General features: G+C 40.4%; 2 protein-coding genes across 5 annotated transcripts; one reads left to right on the forward strand and one right to left on the reverse strand.

Annotated features, from left to right (window-relative positions):
- Nucleotides 1-1611: 1611 nt before the first annotated feature.
- Nucleotides 1612-8486, forward strand: ackr4a (atypical chemokine receptor 4a). Of its 3 annotated transcripts, none has more exons than XM_041949969.1 (2): nt 1612-1657; nt 4666-8486. In XM_041949969.1, the coding sequence occupies exon 2, from the start codon at nt 4675-4677 to the stop codon at nt 5791-5793; it is 1119 nt and encodes a 372-aa protein (XP_041805903.1). In that variant the 5' UTR covers nt 1612-1657; nt 4666-4674; the 3' UTR covers nt 5794-8486. The 3 variants fall into 3 exon arrangements, with proteins under 3 accessions (XP_041805903.1, XP_041805904.1, XP_041805902.1); XM_041949970.1 differs by lacking the exon at nt 1612-1657 and adding an exon at nt 1818-1841; XM_041949968.1 differs by lacking the exon at nt 1612-1657 and adding an exon at nt 2641-2941.
- Nucleotides 8487-8863: 377 nt separating this feature from the next.
- e2f5 (E2F transcription factor 5) lies at nt 8864-17736 on the reverse strand. Of its 2 annotated transcripts, XM_041948848.1 has the most exons (8): nt 17447-17736; nt 15900-16009; nt 15388-15549; nt 14741-14849; nt 13985-14309; nt 11215-11352; nt 10727-10768; nt 8864-10014 (listed from the first exon to the last, which is right to left on the reverse strand). In XM_041948848.1, the coding sequence occupies exons 1-8, from the start codon at nt 17573-17575 to the stop codon at nt 9938-9940; spliced, it is 1092 nt and encodes a 363-aa protein (XP_041804782.1). In that variant the 5' UTR covers nt 17576-17736; the 3' UTR covers nt 8864-9937. The 2 variants fall into 2 exon arrangements, with proteins under 2 accessions (XP_041804782.1, XP_041804783.1); XM_041948849.1 differs by lacking the exon at nt 11215-11352.
- Between the last annotated feature and the right edge of the window lie 784 nt (nt 17737-18520).

Genomic DNA, 18520 nt, shown 5'->3' on the forward strand with positions numbered 1-18520 from the left:
TCAGGTCCTGACATTCATGTGGATGTTGCTTCGACACGCACCACCCACCTAAACATTGCTGCAGACCAAACACCCCCCCATGACAACGGTATTCCCAGACAGCGGCAGCCTCCCCCAGCAGGAAAGCACCCCATCGTTTCAAATTATTAAATGTATTTGTTTTTCATCAAATCACCTCACAGCAAAACTGCAGCTGTGCATATTGCACGGAGCTACAGCAGGAACACAAGGTCAAAATCACACCAGCAACTGAAACAGAAATTCATTCATTTCAGTCAAACTGCTGTGAAGCAAACGCAACATTTTTCTTTTCTGTTCAACTTTGGTGACCAAAAGCTGCATAGACGATTGCATTAATGAAACATTTAGCTGACTGATGGTTAGCATGCTAGCTCAGAAAGCTATTGGCTGTGTCAAAATCACTCCATTTTTACAATAAAGAGTACTGTATAATGCACTATATTTACTGAGCATTCAGACACCGAAAGAAAACACTCTGAATACGAGTGTCTAATCCACATACGGTGCTACTTCAAAGATTTCCACAAAGGAACAAAACAAAAACTACTTTCAGCTAACAATCCCACAATGCAATGCACTTCAGAAATATGAAGACAGATAAAATGTGTCACTATACATACCCAATTATGATGAAATTTCAATGTTTTAAAAAAATGCACTTCACAGACTTCAGAGCTTTGGTGTCTAACTGTGATTGACTAGCCTAGCATGTTCCCAGCTAGCTAGCATGCTAGCTGTTAATCTTTGCCCTCGGGTTTCATGAAGCTTTCTTTAATGGTGCTGTATGTAAAAACAGGGTTTAAACCATCCAGCACCCACAGAAAAAAACTTTGTTAATCACTTTTGTGTCCTTTTATCGGGCTATGAGCAAAATAATGAGCTAAAGCTGACCTTTGAATGACCTGAGCTGAACTCAAACTGTGACTGTGATCACTTCTGCACGTTGGCAACCAAAGAAGATGCTAATGAAAGTCATGCAGCTGGTGACTTTTGTCTGCATGTGTATGTGATTTTCTCGGCCGATCAGAGCCGTCACTGGGGAGTGAACACAGAAGAGGGAAGCAATTTAAAAAGAAAAAAGAAAAAGAGACAACTTGCCAAATATTGACAGATTAAAACCGAAAGGTAGTTTTCCACATGCCTTGTAGTTTCAGCTGCAGCTATAAAAATGAATGTGGATATTAAATCAAAACAGTAAAGACATCGCAGACCTCTTAGTCGCACTTGCTCCTTTAATATTGACTATGATATTAAGATACAATATTTTGCAGGTCTGCATACTTACAGTGAGTTCTGTTTTCAATGCCAAGCTAAATGTCTTCTGTCATTAAAGTTTGCTAAAGTGCAGGTTGAACTGTATCTGCTTTTGTCTGAGCGTTAACATGTTTGTGCATGTTTTGTTTTGTTTTAAAAAAAAAGGTTTCCTCAATGAACACCTTAAATAAAGGGTTTGGTTGTGACTTGGTTTCTGTCTCCTGTCACTTGACCTCTCTCTCTCTCTCTCTCTCTCTCTCTCTCTCTCTCTCTGACTCATCCTTCTCAGACATGTGGTTATAATGTGTGGAGCAACAAGACTCAGCTGGATTTCAAACTGGACTGACACCCGGCTCTCTGTTCAGAGAAACAGTGACTGACGGTAAGACTGGTTCCTGAACTGATTACTGGCTGTATTCACATTGCAGACGTGAGTCAAATCCTGCAGCTACCACAATCCTGTAGTCAGCTGATTTTTGGAACATTAGTTAATCTAGTATTACCAATAGATTAAAAATTAAACAAAAATAGAAGGAAAGGAAAGGAAAATACTTCAGCTACATCTGGTGAGTATTTTTACAGCCTGTCTGTTAGCTACAGCTGATGCATAAGATACGAAATCTGTCAGCTGTAACCTTCAGTTACTACAAAGCTTCAAAGAAATGAACTTAACTAGCAGTGCTACAGCAAGATCTGCGCAGACTGTTGAAGATCTTATTGTCTGCAGCCTAAAAGGAACACCTGCAGACACAACTCCAGGCAGAAAAGACAAACCTTTACAAACAAATAAATAACTAAGCGTAAAAATAAGTCCTGCATTCAAAATCGTGCTTACTAGTAAACATGTAGCATCAAAATTAAAAGTACTCATTATGCAGAACTGCCCATTTCAGAACTTTTATTGTAGTACTGAATCATAACTACTGATGCATTAATATGTTCATCAGTAATTACAGCTGGTAAAGATGGAGATTATTCTTTATATCTGTATACTGTAGAGTGAATTTCACCCCAAAAAAATCTAATCTTTATCTATAATTATACAGCCTAGTTTGGTAGCTGATTATAGTTCTATATAATCAGCTACCTGCAAAGTAGGCTGATAGTGGAGTAAAAAGCGGATTATTTGCCTCTGGACTGTGGTGATGTAGAGTGGGAAGTTTAAAAAATGGAAATAATCAAGTGAAGCACAAGTATCTCAAAATTTTACATAATTGTACTTTCTTCATTATGTCAGGTGGTATATACTTTTACTAAAGTACTGTATCTAGGTACTGCTTCTTGGTACCTGCCCTCATCCCTGCAGAGTCAGAATGACCTCTCGGTAAAAGGTCACGTTTGGGTTTGGCATATTAAAATCAGAGGGAGGAGATCTGGTGGCACATTCATTCAGTTTATCCGTGATTTCGACGCTCTCTCGCACTTTTCTCTCTCGTAAACTTTAGTATCGCTCATTTTAGACTTTTCTGCAGTGATGTTCATCCCCCCGTCGAGTACAGAACCGTCATAAAGCTGCTTCTTTTGTAACGTCCCACCCGTTCGTGCTGCGCGGGTGTGAAATCAAACGAACCTCCTCCTGTGCGGGGAGAAAGCAGCCTGAAGGCAAACAGACTCTGAGGAGGCTCCATGGCGCCGATAGACGGGACAGATCGGTGAATAAAACATCGTGAGTACCTGTCAGACAGTTTTACCTGTTTACCTCATATTAACCTTTTATCTGAAACGTTACAGCTGACATTTTTAACTGTAGACGTACACGTACATGTGGGTTCACATGTGCAGTCAGGAATGAGGGAACAATTGGGGAACTTTATTTAATTTAATCTATACTGTGTTTTTTCAAACTATCGGTCACTTCTTGCATTATTAGAAGTTGAAGTTTGACCTTCTGAGCAGCCGAGTGAGACGTTCAGGAGAAGACGGAGAAATGAACTCTGTAACAGGGAATACACACGACAACAACACGAGGACAAGAAAACTGTTGCTGCTGATTTAACTTCTTATTCTTTCGTAGTTATCTTTAAATATGTCGCAGTTATAGTTGAAACTACGCAACCAACTACCCTGTGAAAAAGGTTCAGTTAGCTCCACCTTCATCAACTGCATGAGTAAAATGCTAATTACACATTAATGCATCATGTAATTAATCCTTTAATACAATGTGTATTTGTGCTGTTTAACACTAACGGGACAATATCTGAGTTATTAGTACTTGTGCTTTAAATACTTTTTGTACATTTTGCACAATTATACACTGTTTATATATTTGTACGTACAATCTTTAATCTGGTGGTTAGGTGACACTCTAAAGGTAACCAGTAACTCTGCCAGATAAATGTAATGCAGTATTTCCCTCTGAGGTGTAATGGAGTAGAAGTATAAAGAGGAAATACTCTAAAGTAAATACCTCAAAATTGCCTTCAAGTGTAGTACCTGAGTAAATGCACTGAGTTACATTCCACCAGGGCAGTCATTTAAAAAGCACCTGAAGTGCTTTAACAATCAGTGATTCTGTGTGGGGAGGTGTCATCACTTCTCTGCAAAACTAAGTTAATTTATGCGGAGGAGAAATCTCAGCGGGGGGATCTCCAGGGACATTCGATAGTTTATACAGTCTGCACTCTCCTCCTCTGCCCTTTGTGCTCATCACGCTGCTGAAGGAAGTCACAGTATTTGTCTCAGTTCAGGTCAGGACACGATGTCTGAGGGATGCTGACATTGATGTTATCGCGGCATAAATCACAACATAATTTGCAGACTTCAGTGTTTATTCTTTAGATTATTCTTCCCCACTAGAGGTTTAGTTCGTCACCGCGTGCAGTCTTTTCATTTTTGGGGGCCAGTTTGAGTCGCAGTTGAGCTGTAAAACAAAGACAGCTCATTTCTGGCAGCTTTATTGCAGTGAGAATATAAAATCCAGACACTGGCTCAACAGCTGCTTGTGGCTTTACTGGAGTCATTACACAAAATCATCACATTTGATTTTTTTTTTTATGTGCATCCCTCTTTGATTTAAGATATTTTCTCAGGAAGTCAGCTCGAAGTGTGTACACACTGCGGCTCAAGCTGAATTTTTAAAGTTTAATTAAGGACAGTGAAGTTCGAGCTCTGTGTTGTTGTGTTACAGTCATTGTTCAATTTTTTCTTTGTGAAAAAAACACTACTTTCTTTACCTGTAAAAGTAGTTTTGACGACACCTCTTCAGCTCAGGGAGGATTGTATCCAATCAAATGTGATTTAGGGTGATTTCCTAACCTCTCCCATCATATAGTCATGATGTCACTTCTTTAAATAAGTAAAAACACTTAGTTACTTTCCAACACTCTGTACGCTGATGCACAAGCAGGGCTGTGAATGTTTAAAGGTAATTCAACATGTCCTCCCTCACAGTTTTATCTGATGATCATGGACGTCCCAGAGGAAGACGAATATTACTACCATGAAAACATCAGCTTCAACTTCAGTTACGATGACTACCCCACCCTCTGCGAGAAGAGTGACGTCCGTTCCTTCGCAGCCCTCTTCCTGCCTATCATGTATACTGCGTGTCTGGTGGTGGGCCTGGCGGGAAACGCCTTAGTCGTGGCCGTCTACGCCTACCACAAACGCCTCAAGACCATGACGGACACCTTCCTGACCCACCTGGCTGTATCCGACCTGCTCCTGCTCTTCACGCTGCCTTTCTGGGCCGCTGACGTGGCGAGGGGCTGGGAGCTGGGGCGGCTGCTCTGCAAGATCGTGTCGGCCTGCTACACGGTCAACTTCACCTGCTGCATGCTGCTGCTGGCCTGCATCAGCCTGGATCGTTACTTCGCGTTGGCCAGGGGGCAAGGTGAAGACCAACGAGGGCGGCTGCAGAGGATATTCACAAGGAGACACTGCTGGAAGGTGTGTTCAGTCGTTTGGGCGACGGCTTTCGTCCTGGGTCTTCCTGATCTAGTACTCTCAGAGGTGAGATGGGTGTCTAACAGGAACGCCTGTCTGACTATCTACCCTCCATCATTGGGTGGAGGGGGGAAAGCTGCCCTGGAGATGGCAGAAGTGCTGCTGGGATTCCTGCTTCCTCTCCTGGTTATGGTGATCTGTTACTGGAGCGTGGGCCGGGCATTAAAGGGCCTCCCTGCTGAGAACAGAGGCAAGAAGTGGAAGGCCATACGAGTTCTTCTGATAGTAGTCGGGGTGTTTGTGGTCACTCAGCTGCCTTACAACGTGCTGAAGGTCTATCGAGCGATGGACTTGGTCTACACCTTAGTGACCCACTGCGGGACGAGTAAAGTGCTGGACCAGGTGGCTCAGGTGAGTGAGACCCTGGCCCTCACTCACTGCTGCCTCAACCCGATCCTCTACGCCTTCATGGGCTCTACCTTCAGGCAGCACATGATGAAAGTGGCCAAGAAGTTTGGCGAGAGGAGGAGGAGGAGGAGGAGAAGGAGGGAAAATCCGACAGAGGAGGAAGGGATGGACATGTCATTTAACTCCCACAGTTCTTCCCAAGAGACAAACACATTCTCCATATGAGCTGACACTAGTGCGCCGTAGTCGGAAGAAGTCTCTGTGTGTCACAATCACGCATTTGGTAGAATAGAAGAGCAGATACAAAACTGTTTTTGAGAGAGCAGCAGCAGTTCAACCATGTGTGGAAAAAACTAAAATGTTCCCTCAGTTCCATCTATATCAATTATTCTCAAGTCTTTTCCTCCTCCAGTTTATTATTATTAGTTTAAGCACAATATACTTGTTTATGTGTCTCTGCCTGTATATTGAAGCAACAGGGAACGTTGCTTTTTCTGTCAAGTGAGAGATGAATGAAAAGATTCATTTGTTTTGCTCAGTGTTTTGTCAGTTTTTATACGCTGGGCCAGAGGAAGTAATGTTTCATTTTAACTGCAGACACTGTAGACAGTGAACTTTGAACTTGAAAGGAAACAAGTCTAAGAGTGTACAGCCATGCTGACCGGTCTGTGAGACCGTGGGCAGCTGCAGTACTGGGAGCTAAATGCTCAAAGCACGTTAGCATGCTCACACTGGCGGTGTTAACGTGCTGATGTGTTGCAGGTGCAGTGTTAACGACGGCAGCTGAGGCTGAATGTCATTAGATTTGCAGGCCTTTGGTCATAAACCAAAGTGTTGGACAAATTGACTTGATGAAAAGTCAGAGGATCACCAACTTACAATTCATCCTGTGGGAGACATGATTATCTGAAACAGATTTCATGGTAATCTGTCCAATAGTTAAATATTTCAGTTTGGACCAAAGAGATGGACCGACGTGATGAATTTGGCTGTTTTCTCAGTTTTGGTCCAGAAAAGCCAATAATAAATGCTCTTTAGCATCTAAAACACCCTTTGCAGGACAGCTCACAGGCTTAAATACAGTGGTTTTGTTTATCCAGATCTATTAGGTGACAGATACTCCTCCAGGATTTCGCAAGAGACATTTGATACTTTTCCAGCTGCCCACACGGTACAAAGTACAAGGAAGAGTAATGCTTGAACTTGATAATCTTCATTACTCATACACAGTGAAATAAAAGAAGAAAATCAAGATCTATTTGTGAAGCTATGAAGGAGCTCTTTACTTGTAACTGCTTGTGTGAAATAATACTTGTTTAAACTGCTATGAACCTATATATAGATACTGCTGATCCACTTCATGTTACACACCTGCAAGAATGTGCAGCACATCTGCTATTAACCAGATGTGCTGCACATGCCTGCACCACCAATATGAAGTGAGGAAGCTCGATTTTGGATCTCTAATGTTGTTCCAGCTGAGGTATGTACTGTCTGATCATGTGTTTTATGTCTCAACTCAGAATAACCTTTATTTCCTGAAAATTAAAAGTTACCACACGTCAAACCAGGTTGCCAGACTATTTTTTTTTCTCGTACTGGTGGTGTTGCTTGCAGAGTCTTGTGCCATTTCTGCATCCAGTGGGATTTAAGTCTCTTTCATGAGGAAAAGCCAGAGCGTTGTTGTTTCCTGAATTCCTCAAAACATCTGAGACACATTTACTGCACACGTAATTTACAGTTCATCTCTGAGCAGACGGGATGCAAAACAACTGTAAGTAACATTTTTATGAGGTGTTGATGAAAACAGCGTCATTCTTGGGATAGTTTCACATCTTATCGTTACAGATTGTGTTTAACACTGACTTTACCGAGCATGATGACTTAGAAAACAGTGTTTGCTTCAACATGTGTAGCTGCACAGAGAAGGAGGGTGGCCCACATCCGCTTAGTCATGCACTAAGGTCCAGTAATGGCACACCCTAGTCTGGAACTATTTGGATAAACACAAGTCAGTGTTATTGCTTGCCCTTTGCACACTGGTTGTATCACCTAGTTCAAAAGGCAACTTTATTTATAGTTACTTTACAATAACAATTTAAAGTTTCATAAGACAGAAAGGCATTCCCTGGCATTTATGGTAAGATATTTCTCTTTTTCAATTTTCACTGAAATCACATTAAAAGCTGTACCTGTTTATGCAGAACTTTTTTTTTGGCCTTGATCTTGTATTGCACTTCAAGGAGATATTGTGTTCACTCATTTGTGTGTAATAGTGTTGTCTGTTGGTATTGTTTGTGTTTATTGTAGCATTTTTTCTGTTGCCCTCTTGGCCAGGTCCCTCTTAAAAAGAGATTTTAACCTTTCCTGGTTAAATAAAGGGTATCTGTCTATAAGAGTGGCTTCACAACTGCAGTTTTCAGGGCCTGTGGGAAACAGCCTGAGAGTAGAGAAGTGCTCAAGATTTGCCATTCAGTTAAAAACACCTCAGAAAAAGTCTGCAGTTAGAATATCAAGGCGGGGGAGGATTTCAGATGTTGCACAATTGCTTCCAGGGTTTTATAGCTGATAGGATCGAACTCTGTTATTTCTGAATTTGTTTTTAGTGGAAACACTACAGACCCTCTATCTTAAATGGCGGAACTGATGGCTTGTCAGTGAAGAATGAAGCAAATTCATTGCAAGATTTGGTGGATGAAGTTCAGGGGCCACTGACACAGAGGGTTTGCCAAATAAAGACATCGTCTCCAATTGCAACTTAGACATAAACACCGCACTATGGTTTAAATATTTGACATTTCTGCTGTTTTTTTCCTGTTAGGCATGTGTTTGCTGTGGTTTGTCAATCCCTCAGACAAATTGTAAATACATTGGAGTGTCCACTGCCTGTAAGAATTTGAGAGGTTTCTAATAAATTTGAAAAAAAATATCTTGGTTTGACTGTTTTTCAAGTGTTCCTGTATCCCATCTGGTATAGATCCAGTGGTTAATCAAGTGATAATGCAGGTCATGCTCTGGCATGTGTAATGTCTCATGTGGAAACCATTTGAGGATTGCCATCTGAGAAAAGAGGAAAACATTTTCCTCAGCCAAAAAGTGTTTCAACCTGCTGATAACACTGTTAGATAATGTGGGATTAATAGAGCCTTCTGTGTCGATGAAGATAACCCTGATACAAACAAATCTTCCATGACAAATGTTGAGTACATGTTGACGTAAATCGTGATTGCTTTGCTTCTCTCATTTTATATTTTCAAATTAAACTAGGATCATTACATGTCAGAAGACATTTGTCTAGATTAAATCCATTTATTGAAAAAGAATATGTGCAAATAAACAACAAAATGTAACAAAAACATGGCCACTTGTAATCAAAGAAAACTATAAATATACATATATGCCACTTAAGGCACTCAACATCTGATATTTCTGATTAGAAATATGGCAAATTCGTTTTTTACGAATTACAATTAAGGCAGTCAACCAGCTTCAGCTTCAGTTTCAACAAACTTGAACCAAGAATGATTTTTCTTAAATTAAGTAAAAAATATCAATTTTTCAAATATAGCTGTAATTATAAGACTTTTTTAAAAAAAACAAAAACTCAAGAGGCCTAAAATGGCAGTGTCTCGATCATTTAGAAAAGAAAACTTTCTGGCATTTGAACAAGGTTAAAAAAACACAACCAAAACATTCACTCATTAAATACAGTATGCTACTCTCTGAACCATAACTATGGAACTGGTTAGGTTTTTATACAATAGCTTTCCATGTAAAGAGTTACTTACATACCCTGAACTAGATCATCAACCCTGTATCTTATGTTAGAAAGGAGCCAATACTGAATTGTTACTGTGATATCAACTACAGCAAAACACTGTCACAATCGCAATGGTTCATAAAGAAAGCTTTCTTCATGACCAAGACTTTCCACTGGATGTGGAAAAATACGTTCAAGCAAAAGTGCAGGAGGAGGCTGAAGGACTTTTCCTGGCTTACTTCGACTCACTCAGGCACCTCATTTCTTGCAATGCTGTAGATATTTACTCAGTATATCTTATTTAGTAAACCACTGAAAACCCAATGGAAACATGACTCATGGCAACATAAATATCTTTGTGTAAATGAATTCAGGCACTTTGTTTTGCGTTGGCTGAGGACAAAAGGTCAGCATAATAAACTGAAGTTGTCTGGCAGACAGCAGTGAAGTCTAATGTGTGGAAAGGGTTTTATGGCATGACAATGGCATGTTTAAGTATCATCTGTGCAATTATAAGTAAAATAGGAAAAGGTATCTTTGTAGCGTCTTTAGAAAAGTAGAGAGTGCTTCCCAAGATTGTATATGCTACAGCAGAGGCGCTGTTAGCCATCAGTAATTGAGGATCCGCACATCAAACAGGTCACAAACTCCCTCGTTGTCGTCCAGGTTGAAGCTGTAGTCGATACCTGCGTGAGGAGAGAGGAGCATGAATGAGAAATAACACTGTAAAACATAAGACAAAGACAGGTAGACAGTCTAGGTGGCGACATAGCTCTAAGGACAGCAACATCAGTCGGGTCAACTGCGTATTCTGGTCCAGACTTGAAATATTTCAAAAACTACCAAATTGATTGTCATAAAAACTGGTACAGATTTCCATGGTGTTCAGAGGATGGGTCCTCCTGACTTTAGTGATTCTCTGACTTTTCTAGTTCCACCAGCAGATCAAAGCTCCCACTTATCCTGTGAAATATCTCATCCTCTTTTAAATGGATGATCATAAAATACTGTCGGAGCACTTCATGATTGTCAGACACTGAAGATAAGATGAAGGCTACAGACTACAGACTTTGTGCATACTGCAAAACAAATGACATTTCCATCAGCCTCAGCTGTACTTTGTGTTTAGTGCTAATCAGCAAATGTTAGCATGCTAACAAACTAAACTAACATGTTGAATGTGCTAAATATCATACCTGTTAAACATGTCAAGTTAACATGTTAGCATGCTGACATTGATACCATTGAGCTCAAAACACCACTTTGCCAAAGAACAACATCATAAAGCTGCGAGCAGGGCTGTTCACTCTTAGAATATCTTCAAACATACTGTAATTGCAAATACTTGTGGATGCAGTATCTCAGGTATAATGTTATGCCAGGTTTTGAGAAGCTTACCGTCAGTAGACATTAGTTCATCAATCAGGTCAACAGCTCCTTCTAGAGAATTGAAAACAACATGTTTCTATTTAACAGTATAGTGAACCATAAACTGCTATATACCATATAGCATCATTTCACAACAACCAAAGCTGAATAAAAAGCATGTCAAAATACCAGTATATTATTCAGCCACTTTTTCTCATCAGTCCAACTACTAAAGCTTGGGGTCAAAACTCTGAATAAATGCATGCTTAGATCTTAAAACCTTTACAGAACCATAGCTGAAACGAATGTGGAGCAAACATTAAACTGCCCCCAAGCTTCACGGCTGGATACAATTACAGAATAAACTGTAATTGTATATTGTATTCACATTCGTTTCAGCTCTCACCATAGCTGAAACGAATGTGAAGCAAACATTAAACTGCCCCCAAGCTTCACTGCTGGATACAATTACAGAATAAACTGTTCAGTGCAACTCTGTTCACATCCCTGTTCCTTACCCTCCCTGTCATCCCTCATCTGGTCTCCAGCAGCACTGAGCTTCAGCAGGCTGTTCACGTCCAGTACAGACTGGAACTCTGAGCCCACCAGGTCCATCTGCTGCTGCTCCACCACTGCTGCTTCCTGACTGTGACACTCTGCAGAGTGTGGGAGGTGCAACAACAGTACTTAGCAACTATATAGTGAGGCCCCTTTCAGAAATTAAACTGGCAACAATACAGGGTGTGATTATCTGGACCTGGGATTATAAGAGGATGTGAAGCAGCGGGAGAGAGACAACTTCAACTATCAGCTGTGTTATAATGAACACAGCAAAGCTCTTAAAAGGAGGGCTGAATCCAAATGTGCAGCCTCTGGACCTGCACACTGAGCCTTGCTGTCTTTTCTCATACCTACTGTACCGTGACACAAGTACTGGGCAGCACTGTGAGATGGGACTTGAGACCTCAAGTGTTTCCATGGAGATGAATTGAAATTCCCGATCCCCTAACTTAATTCAAAGTGTTTTTTCTCTGGACGGTTCCTGACAGTATACTAGCAACTAATAATGCATGATATGTGGAAAAAACCAACCTTTGCCCGTCTAGTTTTGCTGAACATAACAGACCCAAGTTATTCAGCCTATCCACATTCTGTATGTTCCATGTAAGACCTTATTATATCAAACTCATAGAAACAAAATTAAAACGTAAATGTATTATAAAAAATGAATATGGTGCATATGATTATTATTTAATATTATGACAGCTGTATCACTATCTGACTATTTGTAATTTTCCAAAGAAAGTCTGGTGAAGTCTGCACCCCAAGCAGATTCTCTGGAAGTCCCCAGAAGTCCACTTGAGGACTCTTATGGATTTGGACAACCCTCTGCACTCACAGACTTCCCATGAACAGCAAGTGCAGGAAATGTGCTTATTTAAGTTCTTGCTAAGAGTTAGATGAGAAACTTGATACTGCAGTCGGGTAAATACAGTCAGCAGCTGGTCACAAAAGCTTAGCATTATGTGATGTGGTGATGACGTCAATGCGCCTGGCCAAGAAACCGTCCAACACATAACCTCCTGTAAATCAAAACTGCTATTTTTGTCTGGCTCTGTCTGAAAAAAATGTCGGACCAGCATCTCTAGACCTAGGTTGTGTTGTAAGAAAGTAGATATATCTACTGTGTAGGTGTTAATTCCTCATTTTTTCTGGAAGGAAGGTCTGACTGGGTTTCATTTTTACAATGTGAAAGCATATTACCCAGTTTAATCTATTCTTACACTCTCATGACAACAGTGAGTTACCCCTTTCCTATAAACAGAGTCAGATAAGGAAGTTGCTGGTCTTTAACACATACTGGAAGCCTCCTACACAGGAAAATGGAGAATTGTCAGTTTACTTTGTTCCCATGACATGATGTGGGAACGGATGCAAATATATGTCTTGCTGTCTAAGTGGCAAAATTGGGCAATGCAGGGTGTCACGCGAGATAAAGAAAAGATGTCTCTTCCACATCATCTATTACAGTGCTGCAAATCTGCCTGTTAACTTCACTGTCTATGCAAGTGGATAAGATGTTTTGTGGTCAATCAAACTTCTATCCACAAATGCCTACAATTAAAATCTACTGTCGCAAAAATACTGAGATCAAATCACAGCCAGTAATGTTTCAAATTCTGGCTGTCCTGCAATTGGCTCACTTAGCTCTTCAAAAATAAAACTAATTGTAAAATAAAATAGTCAGTGACATGGGCACACTTGTGCTTTTGCATGTTTTAGCCACTGTCTTACAACTGACCATTTTCTACAACATAACATTTTAGATGTTTTTCTTACAGTCGAGACAACCATTGGATGTGGTTCATTTTAACTACACTGTGGAAATGAGACACGCTATGAACACATGGTATTACATTGATGCAAGCAGTGACTTTTTTAAAATGTTGCCAGTCCTTGCATGTCAGGACATGTTGACCAATATTTGTATAATTTCTTTCATAATGTCAGTATTTTCTTACTGCTTTTGTTCAGGATTTTGATTTCCTAACAGCTCAGCAATGCAATACTTTCAGTGCTTGAGCATGATGTGTTTCTGAATGTTCAAAAAAATGCCTTTGATTGTAATTGTATTACGACACACATACAAAAAATTTTAAAGAAATCTGTGAACTCAGTGGCCAATTTATTAGCCACACCAGTTCTAACACTAATGCAGTCTAATACAACATCACTACAATAAATCCTATTTGATTATAATGTTCAGCTTTTGTTGAATGGTGTTTTCATTGAACTTCATGGTCACTTTGGAGGCTGCAGTTTGTGGCGTGTGGCGTGTATTAAACTGCTTTATACTGGCAGGTGTTTCTTATATTGAGTCTACCCTTATTGCTGGCAAACATTTTTTTTTTAGTATAATTTACAACTTTGTGGACTGTTGCTGTTAGCCTGATAGTCAATCTAGCTCCCACAGGTTATGTTTTCAAGCCTGCCCACAATAATTCCTGTCCCTCCATCTTTTGGCCACAACAAAGGAGTAAATTGGAATAATAGTAATAGGAGTAAAAAGTGCCCCAGTGTGGCAGTGCTTTGGGATTACTGTAAAGCTTACTGACACTGCGGCTGGCTTTATTACTTTTATCTTCTATTATGTTGGATTGCAGTGTAAAATCAAGCTTTAGTCATATAAATTTTGTTAATTGCAGCCTAAAAGAAGCCATTAAATTTCAGTAGCAATTGTATGTGATTTTCTGGAGGAACTTAAATCTAAAAAGTTCTTGTCCTTACCCATCTGTACCTCAGGAGGGGTGGATGATGGCGTCAGTAGGCCATCATGTCCTGGCAGCACCACCTGCTGGTCTGAGCAGAAAGAGTCCTGACTGCAGTAGGAGGAGGTAGTGTTGGAGGTGGAGTACACAGATGTTGAGAGAGGGAACCTCTGCAGGCTGGCGGGGGTGTTGGGTGGAGTTGGCATTGGACAGATGTCGTCAGTGGGTGGCACAGAGAACACCACAGGTATTGTGGAGTCTGTGTCCCTGTTGATAAGCATGACCTGGATGGGAGCCAAGTGGCTGCGTAGGTTCACCTGGTACTTCTTCTGACCACTCTGGCCCTAATGAGCAGTAGTGTGGAGATACGTTTATTATCATTACAGCAGCTATAATCAATATTTGTATATACACAATGGATCACATGACTATTTATATGTAAAAGGGGTCACAAACCCAGCTTCCCTCAGTTCTACAGAGTTTTTTTTAGCACCATTCAGCTCATATAATGGTTTTACGACCTGCAGCTTTGGTGTTTTGGTTCACTTTTCCACAATCCTAGAAGAATTTCCAGCCACAGCAGACAGTTGTTTCCAGCAAAAAAGTTCTAAAAACCCACGATACATTACCTGCTCAGCACCAAATGACACAGAATAAATTCGAGACTGGCTGGTGAACATAATGGAGGATTTAGCAGTTTAAAAAAGGAGATATTATCATTAACACAGAACAAAATTCCATGTATCCAAATAAAAAGAAAGCTTATGACACCAACCATTTCAGGTAGCGGTACCTCCAGCTGCGTCCCAGCAGGAGCCACTACAGCAAGAAGAGTGTCTCCACTGAAGGCATTGCAAATGTCTTCATGTGTCACAAATCTATAAGTAGGCAGGTGGTGTTAAGGAAACAGGAACAGGATTACTTATGAGAAGAAAATGGAGAAAATAAACTGGAAAAACAAGACTATGGGCATTGTGCAATGCAGGATTAGCATGGCTGCGATTTCACAGGAGACTGACAACGGCCATTATATTTACAATCCTCCCTTTATAGCATTGTCTCTGCTCAATATGCAAACAAGAATCTAGCAGGATTTTATTTCCTCTGAAGTGAATAAATGGGGCCCCAAGAGGACTAGAATTACAAACTGTAGAGAGAGTCATAAAGAATCAAGAATAAAAAACATACAAAGTGACATTTCATTTAATATGTTCAGCTGCTTTTTGTCTGTATTGGAGTGCGTACAGCTTTAACTTGCCTAAGAATGACAAGTTAATGCAAAATGTGTGCAGCATGTTCAATCAATATTACGGACAAAGATGAATGAAGAAGAGAGATGCAGAAAAACACTGACACTGAATTGGACAAAAAATAAGTTCAGGCAAAATATCTACATTTAATGGCAATGACGTTAAAGGATATGTGCTGCTGATGGGATTGTGGCTAAGGTGTTTGATGTCCTCCTCTAGCCATGCCTTCTGGTTGTCCAGCTCCTTCTCTTGGGCCTCCAGCTCAGAGATTTGGGCCTTCAAAACTTTCACCTGCTCCACCACCTCCTGAGTTTGGCTGCCTGAGTTTTCCCCCCTGGACACAAGGAGAGATAACAGATGAGAGGAGATAATGTGAGGTGTGAACACAAGTCAAATACTAGTAATGTTTTGCCATCACTAGTCAGTATTTGCTCTATATGGGCCATATTGGCAAGTTAACAGGCAATTTAAAATTACATTTGGCAGCTAAGGACATTTTTTTAATTCATTGATTGTGGCCTAAGGTGGAATGTTTTTCATGTACAGCCGCATAACAAGTGCTCTGAAGATTTTTACACAGACAGCATTCAACAAAAGGTGAAAGATACTGAAGACAATCAAAACAGTGAGAAATCAGATATTTCACAGATTTTAAATAAGAAAATTTTCTGAAAAATCTCAAACCTCCACTGGATTATGTTCTTGTTTTTCTTCTCGATCAACCCCACTCCTTCCAATACATTGGTGATGTCGTATATCCTCCTCTTCTGCTTTACTGCCAAGCTGTCAGCAGCCTGTTAATTCAGACACACATTTCCATAAGGGGTCTTACTCAGTAGCAGCTTATTATGGACCATTGACAAGACACTTTCACCATTAACAGGAAATTTCTGTGGCAAACACTTCTCAAGGTGAAAGAGAGAGACTCGAACAAAGCCAACAAATGAAGGATTTGGCAAATTAAGCTGCACAAACAGCAAATAAAACCCCTTGGCAGAAGAGGACAGTTATACAATAGCAGAGGAGGAAGGAGGAGGGAAAGGGTCTAAGAAGCCTGCTGTGTAAACATTACCCAGCTTTGGCGCGCGAGAAGAGAGGGAAAACTACCCATCACTGTGAAAAGAAGGTAGACTTGAGGAAGACACTAAAGGCAGGTTTGGCAAAGAGACATCCAAAAGTCAAAACACTGAGGGCAGCTAGGTAGACAGTGCAAACAAAGTCAAATCAGAACAGAAGGGGTTCACAAATGCCACCACTCACTCTTCATTTATGTGTCTTAGTAGTAGCTGACACCAGACAGCCATAACAACAGAACATGGAGATGGCAGCTGGAACATGTATATTGCAACTAATGACTGTTTTCATTTTCAATAAATCTATCAATCATCTTCTCAGTTATTATTTAGTCTATAAAAGATCTGAAATAATGACTCCAAGCAATCAATTATCAAAACAGCTGCTGATTAATTTCCTGTCAATCGACTAATTGTTGCAGCTCTAACTTTAAGATGAGTTAAAAAGCAGATGGAGGTATACTACTGGTTCTCGTGAGGGTCCGGACATCCCAGCAGGTCACAACATAAATCTGAAGGGTCTCAATTATTTGACTTGAGAACAAAACCAGAAAACCCCGTATCACTGTTTGGTCAGCCTGGTTGTAATCCCCTGCCATACTGCATGCATCCCCAAATGCCCTTCTGGCCACCTCCACAATTAATTAACGGAGGTTTCAATGGAGTCTGGATTAAAATTAGCACTTGAATTTCAATCTGATTTGATAAAACGAATGTAGTCCTACACTCAAGTTACAATTAACACAGGGCCTGCCTACGACTTTCGCTTTGTTTGGTTAGCGTTAGTTTACTTTATTTTGTGCCGAGTTGGGAGAACAGTAATGTGAGAAATAACGTCTTTGGGACCCATGACCTCACTTTTAACGTGCAGTATGAGATGGTTTACTGCCATTAAGACTTTGACAGCAAACTGTTAGACATTCCCTCTGCAAATTAGTTTTGCTTTTTACCGTTTGAGTTGGTGTTATTGAACCCACAAACGAGGTCTGAGTAATGGCGGCTAGCTAGTCCACCTGTTCGGCAAATCAATGCACCTGACCGGCCCCGTTTGTGACTGACAGCCCTTTGTTCACGTCTGGAAGGGGTCCCTGAAGAACACCGATTAATACATCCCAAAATAACCCACAGCACCCAGCCTGCCCTCGCCGTTTTACTGACCACTTTCAAATCAAGGACGCCATCCTTAGCTTCTTGAAGCAAACTGACAAACTTCATCGTGAGGAGCCCCAAACTTTTCTCATGGCGACTCGGTGTCGAGCGAGCTGTTTCCGTCGTCTCGAACTCCATCTTCTTTCAATAAAGTAAGCGAGTCCTACTTATTTTAGCCCGCCGCCCGTGTTTAACTACAAATAACGAACATTTCTGTGCGGCCACATAACGTCTCTTGTCGGTTCAACGGGACGACGGCAGCACCTATAGGGTTTTAAATCAACGGACGTTACGTTAGGTTACAGTCGCCACGGCAACCCTTGTCTCGCTCGTGCCCTCCCTGGCAGCGACGCCCCCCCCCCCACACAACCCAAATTAGATCCCGCCCTCCCCTTTACAACCGGACAGACAGGTATAGATAAATCAATCCCCCATTTTGAGTATGGAAGCCGAAAGGAAAAAAAAAGCGAATGCAAGTAAAACAAAATACAGTCATGGTAAGTCAGAATTAGAATATTAAATCACAAGTAAGTTAATAAATCTAAATTATGAGATAATCAGGTTTACAAGCACGTACCTTGTACAACAAAGTATATTAATCTTGAAAAAATTAGGTCAAAATTTGAATGCAGACTTTAAAACCTACAAGAACATTCAACATTTTAGTTGATTTAAAGATTGCTGTATAATACCACTACCCATGTCCTGCAGTTATATTTTCTTCTATGCTCATTTGACTGTGGAAGATTCCTCTTTGTAGATTAACTGTATTTCTGAAAATAAAAAAAAAAGTGAATTGAGGTCAGCCTTTCCATTCTGTTAAAAATTGAGTTTGTCATAAGTGAAACAACACACACAACTATCCATTTTATTCTTTTTCAGATCTCTCATTACTTTGTCTCTGAAAATTTATTTCACATAAAAATGAAAAAAAAAATATTGTTCATCTTACTTTTCATGAAAGTCTGTGGTATTTGTTGGCTGTCCAAACAGAATCTGAGTCACTTCCTTTATTAAAAGAACGATCCTTTCTGACAAGTTATTTTTTCATGTTTTGTGACACACATTGTATTGCAAATTTTT

Source organism: Chelmon rostratus, chromosome 12 (genome assembly GCF_017976325.1).
Source record: "Chelmon rostratus isolate fCheRos1 chromosome 12, fCheRos1.pri, whole genome shotgun sequence".
Classification (NCBI taxonomy): Eukaryota; Metazoa; Chordata; class Actinopteri; order Chaetodontiformes; family Chaetodontidae; genus Chelmon; species Chelmon rostratus.